Source organism: Cynoglossus semilaevis, chromosome 11 (genome assembly GCF_000523025.1).
Source record: "Cynoglossus semilaevis isolate Cse_v1.0 chromosome 11, Cse_v1.0, whole genome shotgun sequence".
NCBI classification, from domain to species: Eukaryota; Metazoa; Chordata; class Actinopteri; order Pleuronectiformes; family Cynoglossidae; genus Cynoglossus; species Cynoglossus semilaevis.
This window is the reverse complement of record NC_024317.1, coordinates 3,709,975-3,719,786: the sequence shown is the minus strand read 5'-3', so window position 1 is coordinate 3,719,786 and position 9,812 is coordinate 3,709,975. Positions and strand designations below refer to the sequence as shown.

At 42.0% G+C, this 9,812-nt stretch overlaps 4 protein-coding genes across 4 annotated transcripts in view; 3 read left to right on the top strand and 1 right to left on the bottom strand.

Moving 5' to 3' along the window:
• Positions 1 to 1,225: 1,225 nt before the first annotated feature.
• On the top strand, positions 1,226 to 4,748 carry rft1 (RFT1 homolog). Its single transcript, XM_008319967.3, has 10 exons — positions 1,226 to 1,477; positions 1,558 to 1,643; positions 1,978 to 2,106; positions 2,493 to 2,784; positions 2,868 to 3,002; positions 3,075 to 3,335; positions 3,416 to 3,560; positions 3,728 to 3,833; positions 3,915 to 4,164; positions 4,239 to 4,748. The coding sequence occupies exons 1-10, from the start codon at positions 1,415 to 1,417 to the stop codon at positions 4,401 to 4,403; spliced, it is 1,632 nt and encodes a 543-aa protein (XP_008318189.1). The 5' UTR covers positions 1,226 to 1,414; the 3' UTR covers positions 4,404 to 4,748.
• A 303-nt stretch (positions 4,749 to 5,051) lies between these two features.
• Positions 5,052 to 6,256, top strand: mustn1a (musculoskeletal, embryonic nuclear protein 1a). Its single transcript, XM_008319966.3, has 3 exons — positions 5,052 to 5,486; positions 5,578 to 5,704; positions 5,939 to 6,256. Exons 1-3 carry the CDS (start codon positions 5,478 to 5,480, stop codon positions 6,034 to 6,036), a joined length of 234 nt encoding a protein of 77 aa, XP_008318188.1. The 5' UTR covers positions 5,052 to 5,477; the 3' UTR covers positions 6,037 to 6,256.
• Positions 6,257 to 6,912: 656 nt separating this feature from the next.
• eefsec (eukaryotic elongation factor, selenocysteine-tRNA-specific) overlaps positions 6,913 to 9,812 on the top strand; it is a 100,890-nt gene continuing 97,990 nt past the window's right edge. Inside the window, exon 1 of the mRNA XM_025059778.1 lies at positions 6,913 to 7,206. Within this exon, the coding sequence (XP_024915546.1) occupies positions 7,197 to 7,206 (10 nt within the window). The 5' untranslated portion in view covers positions 6,913 to 7,196. The remainder of the gene's footprint in view (positions 7,207 to 9,812) is intronic.
• The window catches only part of ruvbl1 (RuvB-like AAA ATPase 1), a 4,561-nt gene continuing 2,422 nt past the window's right edge, over positions 7,674 to 9,812 (bottom strand). The window contains exons 6-11 of the mRNA XM_008319959.2: positions 9,334 to 9,483; positions 9,178 to 9,241; positions 8,788 to 8,986; positions 8,601 to 8,703; positions 8,425 to 8,516; positions 7,674 to 8,317 (exon numbers count right to left, since the gene is read on the bottom strand). Coding sequence (XP_008318181.1) covers positions 8,158 to 8,317; positions 8,425 to 8,516; positions 8,601 to 8,703; positions 8,788 to 8,986; positions 9,178 to 9,241; positions 9,334 to 9,483 — 768 coding nt within the window. The 3' untranslated portion in view covers positions 7,674 to 8,157. The remainder of the gene's footprint in view (positions 8,318 to 8,424; positions 8,517 to 8,600; positions 8,704 to 8,787; positions 8,987 to 9,177; positions 9,242 to 9,333; positions 9,484 to 9,812) is intronic.

Sequence of the window (9,812 nt, the reverse complement as noted above, 5' to 3'; positions counted from 1 at the left end):
AATAATAATAATAATAAATAAAAAGACAGTAGGCTGCAAACCTTACATTCCTCTGCTGTCATCTGCAGCCATCCGGTGTCCCATTTACTAAGATTCAGTTATGAAGAGGCAAGTCAAGAATTATCTGTACTGTATTCCTCAGCTGTAGATTCTATTGATAAGGCGACTGCATGTATAGAAATCCCTGAAACTTTATTCTTATTTGTTGCTAATTAATTGTTTTCTTACGTCCCGTCTTCGGATGAATCTTGTCCGTTGTGTGTTTTACTCAATGGTGCCATGTTAAGAACAAACGTAGACAAAGCTAACGCTGCATGTGAGCGTCTGAAAGGGTTGCAAAGGGACACAGCCGGGTCTGCAGAAGAGCTGGGTAATGGTACGTGACTGTAAACGACGAGTATGAAGTCACAAAAATGCTGTGTATTATACTGTTCATGTAAAGAATGTTGTTGTTGTTGTTGTTGTTACATGATTATTGGTTATTTCAGGATGTATTGTTTTTATTTTTTACTGTCTCCATATTTTACATCTAATAATAAAAAAAATACACATCAACTCCAAAGTCTATTGTTTGTTTTTTTTAAAATATATTTCCATGTGTGAATGAGCAGAACTGTAGACTCTTGTTAGCGGTTAAGTTCACGTGTCTACGATTTAGCAGCATCTAGTGGTGAAATTACAGGCTGAAAGTCATTCATATCACCATCTCTGTCTATGTGGAAAAAGATGCGTTAGCGTTCAGTCATTACTAAACAAAACAAGGGTCTCCTTTAACAGACAATAATAAACTGAGCGTTTTATTTTAATTTACCTGATAAGCTTTAAGAGTATTTACAAAAATGCAAACAGTAATATTTCTATAGTACTGGATGCCGTGATAACTTTCCCCGAGATAGAATTTGTATAGACTAAATTCTGTGTACATTGTAAGAAGGATAACACCACCCTCTAGCGGCAGTAGATTTAGACGCAAGCCTTTTTAGAGCCAACTTTTAACTGGTCATTTCACGTGTCATATATACAACGCAACAAAAAGCCTTTGACGTCAAAACGTAAATTTAAATTTAATGATGTCAACACGTGCAAGCAACGAAAACGTTTGCAGTTATAAAATATGAGCCTATATCGATTGTCAAAGTGATAACATTGCCCTCTAGCGGCAGCAGATTTAAATGCAACACTCTATGACGTCAGCACGTCGTCAGCACGGTGTAGCGTGTTCACGTACACTGTGTACGGAAGTGATGTCTCTCTACCGCTGTCATCTTTCCTGTCCGTATGAACTCGTCCGTAGTTTACAGTAGTTTTGTCTTAATGATTATTTTCTTATGAAAAAAAATCGGGTTTTGCTTCTCGAATGTTCCAATGAGAAAGTTAGCGCTTGTTGCGGCTCAGAGGACGAGTGTTTCCCAGCATGAGTTCACAGGAGGTGCTGAGGAGCGCGTCCATACTAGCGTCCTACAATGTGGTGCTACAGGTACAGAGAAGAACAGAGTTCCATAAAGAACATAAATCTGAACTCGTGGTTCTGTTTAACCTGGTTTCTTTCGCCTTCAGGTCTCGTTCCGGATTCTCACCTTTCTGCTGAATGCCTTCACGCTGCGGTTCGTGTCTAAAGAGCTGATTGGTGTCGTCAATGTCAGGTGATATTATCACTCAATCAGGCTAAAAATACGGTTTTAAATCTGGACAGGGTTAGATTTAGACTTTAACGTTTATGAGGAAATATTAAATCGAGGTGTGGAAGAGTTAGTAAACGCTACATGGAATACAGAAAAGGATTGAAAAAACTTGTCCAGTGTTGTTTTAATCGTCATACAGAGATGTTCACACAGCTCCGTTTTTATTGGAGAAGTGAAAATAAATGTTACAGCACATTTCGGGCAAAATCTTGTGTTCAGTGTGCTACAGATGAATGAGACCAAATTCAATTTGTTTGTGTTTTTGTTTGTTTGTGTTTGTGTTTGTGTTGTGCAGGCTCACCCTCCTCTACTCCACATTAGTGTTTTTGTCCAGAGAGGCTTTCCGCAAAGCATGTCTGAGTGGAGAACAAACCTCTGGACCGAACCACAGCTGGAGACAAGTCATCAACCTGCTGTGGCTGACGTGAGTTCAGATTATTGATGTCTGATGTATGATAGTCGTTTTTTTGTCTGTGTTTTTTTTTAGAGAAGAAACCACTCTCTGTTTTAATTCTAAATAAAATGTAAAAAGTTCTTATTGTTTTTACATTTCTTTCAGAAGCAACAGCTCAGTGTCAACCCTCGGTTCTTTTGTGATGAATAAATGGGAACCATAAATCATTAGTTTGTGCTGTAGTTCATTAAAAAGGGATTGTTGGTTTCTGTGCTAAAATGTTAAGCAGATTTCTGGGTTTTGTGAATTAGTTTTGTTTCTGCAAAGTGAAATAATGCAGGTTTCTTATGTAAAAGTATTTTATTTGTAAAAGTAAAAAAACCTCCCTCATCCCTCATCGTCACCTGCTCCCCCAGGCTTCCTCTGGGGTTGGTATGGGCCGTCCTGCTGGTCCCTGTGTGGCTGTGGCTCCTGGAGGTCCCAGATCCTCAGACCGTCCCGTACTACGGCCCCGCTGTGGTGCTGTTCGGTTTGGCCGGAGTGCAGGAGCTGCTGGCCGAGCCTCTGTGGTTCCTGGCTCAGGCTCATATGTTTGTCCGTGTGAAGGTGGTCTCTGAAAGCGTAGCCATGATCGCTAAGTGCCTCATAACCGTGGCACTGGTGGTGACAGCTCGGGACTGGGGACTTTATATTTTCGCAGCTGCTCATGTGAGAAATTAGACAAAGTGTCTGTCAATATTCCTCTAAATACGTCCTTAATTAAATGAAAAATAATTTCATTTTGCCTGTAGGTGGCGTACACAGCTGTTCTGGTTCTGTGTTACGTGCTTTACTTTATCCATTTCCTGGGCTCAGAAGAAGCTCACAAGAAGAATTTTCCTGTGAAAAGTGTTCGGGATCTCCTGCCCTGTGGACTGAATGGAAAGGTATTTGACAAAAACAGAAGAAGTCACAAATGAAAAGAGGCAGTTTGTTTCAGATGGTTATTGTTTCCGTAGCCTCTGATCGACTGGTCCCTCGCCGGTCTCACCTGGAGCTTCTTTAAGCAGTCCTTCCTGAAGCAGCTGCTGACAGAGGGCGAACGCTACGTCATGACCTTCCTGAACGTCCTCAGCTTCGGAGACCAGGGTGTCTACGACATCGTCAGTAATCTGGGCTCCATGGTGGCTCGCTTCATCTTCTGGCCCATTGAGGAAAGTTTCTACATCTTCTTTGCCAAAGTACTGGAGAGAGGATGCGACGTGGAGAAACAAAAACAGGTCAGATGTTAGAAGAGTAAACAGTTTTTGTTTTTTTTTTAGATTAGCTGTCAAAACTTGACCTTCTCCTGTGACCACAGGAAGAGGTCTCCGTGGCTGCCGACGTCCTGGAGAGTCTGCTGAAGCTGGTCACGCTGATCGGTCTCATCATCACAGTGTTCGGATACACCTACGCTGACCTGGCTCTGGACATTTATGGTGGTTCCCTGCTGAGCAGTGGTGCAGGTCAGTGAGCCGTGACAACAACATAATGACACGTAACAAAAATATATGTTTGACCTATTTAAATTGAAACATTTCAGACATTAATTTGTTGAATTTTGTCAATCTTGTTCTTATTCAAACATAGTTCCTGTTGAACAAAGTGAACGTTTGAACGTTGTTTATTTCAGGTCCAACGTTGCTGCGCTGCTACAGCTGCTACGTCCTCCTCATGGCTGTCAACGGTGTGTCGGAGTGTTTTGTATTTGCTGCCATGAGCCAAAAAGAGGTCGACAAGTAAGAATGTCAAAAACACACACAGACACTGACTTTGTTCACCTTCGTCATTTAACACTTTTTGTTTTTTTGTTTCCTCAGGTACAACCTGGTGATGCTGGCTTTTTCCGTGTCCTTCCTCTTCCTGTCCTACGTCCTCACCCGGTGGGCTGGAGGTGTGGGCTTCATTCTGGCAAACTGTCTGAACATGGGCCTCCGCATCCTCCACAGCCTGCTCTACATACACAACTATTTCAGGCACAGTCCGTGGAAACCTCTGCGGGGCCTGCTGCCCTCCCCCCTCCTGCTGCTGACTCTCTTTATCAGCGCGGTCGTCCCAGGAGTTTCTCAGGTACGCCACGAGCCGTGAACACTGCGTCTCTGTGTGAAAATCGCGCTGACGTCTGTGTTTTCCTTCGTTTTCAGAGTGTTTTCTGCTGTGACCGAGGATGGTTACTGAGGCTGCTCCACGTTGGCTGTGGAGCCGTGTGTCTTTTCTGCGTTCTGGCTGTTGTCGTTGTCACGGAGACTCGACTCGTTCAGTTCGTGGAGAGTCAACTTTTGCCTCAGTACAGAAAAAAACGCACTTAGATTTGACCAAAAATGGCAGAAAACTTGAAGCTACAATGGGTGGATGAAGTGGGGAGTAATCATGGTTACTGACTGTGTGAACGCTAGGAAGGAACAAGTGACCTCTGTGTGTGGGTCTGTGTGTGTGTGTGGGTGCGCGTGTGTGTGTATTAGGGCTATTTTTACTGTAACATTCCTGGGTTTATCGTGATCAGTTTCAGGATGTCATTATAATGGGAAAAAATCATGCATTTTAAAAAAAGAAAAAAAGCACTGAAAGTGTTTGAAGTTATTTTATACAAATAAAACTGTAATTTCTACAGTGTGTTGTTACAGTCTGATTAAAAGACACTGAATCAAATCAAAGTTTTTGGGTGAAACTGTTGTTTCTCAGATAATTACTGTGGCTTGTTTGCCTTGACCACACAGTTAAGGAAAACAAACAGGAAGTAGAATTTTCACTTCCTGGTTTCACCCCTCGTGTTCTTCGGTTTTTACTAAAGAAAGACTTTATTATTTAGTTATTTATTTATTACAGCTGCTCCTTTAATTAAAAAAAGATAATTTAACTTATCACTTCATGGAGTGAATCAGTGTGTGGCAGCCATTTTAAAAAAAAATTAAAATCGGTTTGGATCTCTCCGTTTATATAACATCTCACTGTAGTTTTGGATCCTGTGAATGTGTTGGTACAGTTTAATATCATTTGTGATGATCTCTTGTTAATTATGTTATATCTGAACTAAGTTACTGTGGTCGACGGTGGTGAGAAAGTTCCAGAGAAGGAGACAGAAGTTGTGTTTTTCTTGGGAGACCGTGAGCCACCAGTTGCAGCAGTGACCTAATCATTGTCTAATGATGCAGCAGGAAAGATGAGGGACCATGAGAAAGACCAGAGGCAGGGACAGAGGAGGAGGAAGGAGGAGGAGGAGGAGGAGGAGTCTGAACACTCATTACATCATTTGTTAGTCTTTAAAACACATTTATTGTCCACTGGAGAATCTCTGCTGCTTTTGTTGAACATAGAGCTGGGCTGAGTGTGTGTTCAGCTCCACGGCCTTAACCTCAGAGAAGTCTTCACCCTGACGGACAACAATGTCTCAGGTACGTCCACTTTGGAGTTCTTGAACGCAGCAGAATGTAGAATTTGTGTTGAATGTTGTTTTATTTGTTTGGTCTTCCTGTGTCTTTCCAGCCGGGACAGGAAGAGGAACAGATGCAGCGTCCTGAAGTGAGGGACGAGGATCTGAGTGAAGCAAGAAGTAATCTTGGTGTTGGTGGTCCTGCCAAGAGCAAGACCCTGGAAGTAATGGAGGAGTGTGGGAAGTTCAAGTGTGTGTGTGTGTGTGTGTGTGGGAGTTGGGTTCTCTAATGATTCTCAAGTTTCCACTCCATATACAGGGGAGAGAGGGGGGAGGTAATGATGGGAGGGTCCCCTTAAACCATCTCTCTCTCTCTCTCTCCTCTCATGACAAATGAGGAGCATGTGTTTATAAAACAGGGAGAAACCCAGAGCCTCACACACTACTTTTTTTTCTTCTTACTTTCTTTTACAGAGAAAATGGGAAAAGCAGCTCCATCTGTGTTCAGTGGAGCGAGGTCTGGAGGAGAGACCGCGTTCAACACACGCTCCGCTCGGCCAATCAGGAAGTAGCTGTTTACACACTCTCTGACTGGGGTTGGACCACGTTAGGGTGTCAGCGCTCCAGCCCTATGTCAGTTCATTAAAAATAAGTTTAAATTTAACATTTTAACTCACTGGTGACTGTAACTGAGATGGATGATTCCCAGACTTCCAGAAATCCTGAATCCTAAATTATTTAATTGAGTGTCTGGACCTGGAACAGGTCGTGAAGAAACTGGTGATTTTTTTAACAATTGATTTCCATCATTATGGAAAAAATACGGTAAAAAAAATCTGTAAAAATACATTGTGGAACACATACACGAGGGATGGCTCCAGTAGACAATATTCTGAAATACACCTTATTTTTTTCTGTTTATTCCATGTTTATTAAAACACTTTTCACTGATAATAATTTGTAGATTTAACAGTGTAACTGCCTTGATTTCAGTTGTAAAGGTGGGATCTGTCTCTTTAAGCATCACTTAGATGTGTTTAATTAAGTGTTTAAATTTGGGCTCTCAGATGAGTTAAATTTGATTAATCTGAATAATCATGAAAAATTGTTTTATGGATTTGTTTTGGAAAATAAGCAAAAATATAATTAAAGATATAAGTTCATACAGCTGCTGGATTTCAGTCTTTACTGTGAGACTTGACTTGAACTTGACTTGTCGCGTGTTGCCGGTGTCCTCAACAATATTGATCAGTCTGCAGTCCAACGGTCGTAACAGTCATTTTTCCGGTGAGCCGAATGCTATTTATTCATTTAAATCTGACCGGTCAGTCAAACCCGCCGGGCTGGGCCAATCACGTCCATCAACACTCCTCCTTCAGGTGTTCGTTCTCCGCTCGGCCTATTAACACAGCCTATTGGTTCGTTCATTAACTGACAGGTAGCTGGTCCAATCACGTTATTGAAAGCCTCCCCGGTGACGGAAGCGTGTGTTGTGAACTTGGCTAATTGTTAGCGACTTCGGTTTATTTTTAAAAAAATAACGTTTCTTGCAATTATATACATCTTGTTTTAGAATAGACGTAAACGGAAAAGAAGCGCAGAGAGGCTGCGACTCAATAAAAGCAGACTCTTCAGACGTCAGAAGATCAAATTTACCAAAATCTACGATACGTTTGTCAACAACAGGTCCATCAATGGAAGCTATGGCGGCCGATAATGGCGGCGGCAGCGAATGTCCTGCGGTAAGTGACTGTTTAAACGGCCTAATATAAACATGTTGGGTTATATTTTCATATGGCAATGTAATGTAGAAGACACAGCTGATCAATAACTTTTAAAGGTTTTTGGATATAGAGTTAACTGAACATTAGTGAGTGACGTTTTGTTAGTTCGACCTGTATTTGACAATGAGTCCAAACATCTTTTAATCTGTTGGATTTTGGTGTCCTAAATATTTAAAGCACAAAGATAATGTAAAATAAACAAAAAAGGATTAACAGTTTCTACCTTATTTGTGTTAGAACTTATATTTACTTTATTAGTCACAGTCTAGGCAACCAGTGAAATTCTTCATGAGAATTATGGGCCTTGTGAGTCAAGGAAAAACTAAATCTTGGACAGTGCACACTTAAACAAAATAATTCACATTTTTATGTATGAAAACAGAAATAAGTTGAAATACTACCAAATGAAAAATAACTGAGTCAACTTATTTTACCCCATATTTATTTTAAAAAAGTTAGAAAATTAAAGACCATTTCAATGAACCTGCTTCTTGTTGCTGCTTTTTACAATGTGGTCGGTTAGTAAACTGTGGCGCCGACGATGTCCAGATGTTAAAACTCATCTGTTCATCTTTCATTTTCCTAATCCCTCTAAAAACAAGGCACAATAGAAACGGACCTTGTTTTTTTTCCTTTACATTCCTTCCAATGAAAATCATTTCATGATTTATTTCCACATACTTTGTTGAAGTCACTGTTCCTGGTGAATCTGCTCAGTGTGATGACGGTGACATCCAAACCACCGACACATCATTTCCATTTATAAACAATAAAACTTAAATTTTATTAGAACAAAACTACTACAGTAAATACAGCACAGAAACGGTGGTTGGTGACAAAAGTGAAACCATGGAAGTTTGAAGCGAAGGTATCACCAGTTCCGTCTTATGAAAGGATATGACTCCAGTTTTACTTCATGTACTTGTGATGTTGGTCTTGGAGGATTTTGGCCGAGGACTTGGCGTCGTAGAAGAGCTCGTTGATCTCCTCCACCTGCTCTCTCTCCACGTTCTCTTTACCCTGAACTCGGCCCAGCAGATGAGCCGGCGTCAGCAGCTGCAGAGAATATCTGCAAGAAAACAGGATTCCATCAGGACGCTGGGGTTTTCAGCAGAAGTGTTAAACCTAAAGTGAAGTCTTCACTTATTTCAGTCATCATCCAGTCGGACCCTTTACCTGAGGGTGGTCTTTGAGCCGATCTCTGCCAGGTGGGCGAGAGCTTCCTCACTGATAGTGATGCCCTCGGTCTGAGCTCGGATCTTGATGATCTGAAAATCAACAGCCAAAAAGTGTCAGACTTTTAACGACACCAACTTCTTCTCCATCATAGAAGAAGACTGTGGTGGACTCACCTGCTTCATCTCCTGTGGTGTGTACAGCACCGTGCGGATGATCATGACTCTGTCCAGTAAGTCCCGGGGAATCCCATGTGGAGAGCTGATGTCCTCTGTCCCTCTGGTGGACAACGCGAGCATGTTAAAGCCACAAATCTGTCACCTCAGTAGAAATACGTTTGTTAAAGAACCGTTGACTTCTTACTTGATTAAACAGTTGCCTCTGTTTGATGCAAACACAACGATGGGTGCGATGGAGCTCTCGAGCGCTCGGTGGAGGTAGGTGAAGCATTCGATGTCCAACATGTGCACTTCATCCACAAACAGCACACCGGGAACCAGCTCAGCTACGCCCTGGTCGATGTAGCGATTCACCACCTTGTTGATCTCAGCACGTAGTTTATCTGAAGGCAAGAAATTGATTTATTTAAATTTTTAAAAAATATACAAGATTTGTTTGATTTTTCACATTTAAACTTTTATTTAACAGTTTACAAAATAATTTATTTTCTTTTTTTAACCTTAGGTGTCCTCAATTCCATATTTGCATTTCAGGTGTAAGTGTGAGTAGCGGTCTTTTTTTTTTTTTTCCAACCTGTGATTTCTGTCTTTTTTGGCTTCATCAGTTGTCCCATCATGGAGAGAATGTCCTGTCCTCCCTGCAGTCAATTCCCAAATGATGAATTAATTGTAAAGTATTTACATGAGTTAAACTTTTCTATAATGTTATGTTACATCAGGAGACTCGTACCTGTGGCCTCGCATTTGCAATATCCAGGTCGTGTAGTGTGACGTCTTGGACGATCTCCTTCTTCTTGTGGACGTCACCCTTGGGCAGGGGCACGTACTCTTCTGCCTCCAGATCAAACTCTGTTGCAAATGTGTCACAACGACCTTGTCTCTGCAGAAACACAGCCACAGAGGAGAGTTTTTTGTCAAAAAGTCAGAGAAATGACACACGTTTTCTAACAAACGTGAATTGTCACTGAACAACAACGCAGCCAAGAGAAAGTACAGGAGCACGGAGGCCGAGCAGGTGTTTGACTGAACCTGGTGCCAGCTCCAACACAGAGAGCAGGCCGGGGGATGAAAGGGTTCGAGGAGCTGCTGTCAACAGCAACAAATCCGTGTCGTCCAGCTCCCCCGACAGGAGCCGACCTGCTCCTCCAGCCCACCTGTACTGATTAAAGGAACCCTCGACGTGCGGGGGGCGCGTCGGCCGCGCCGGGG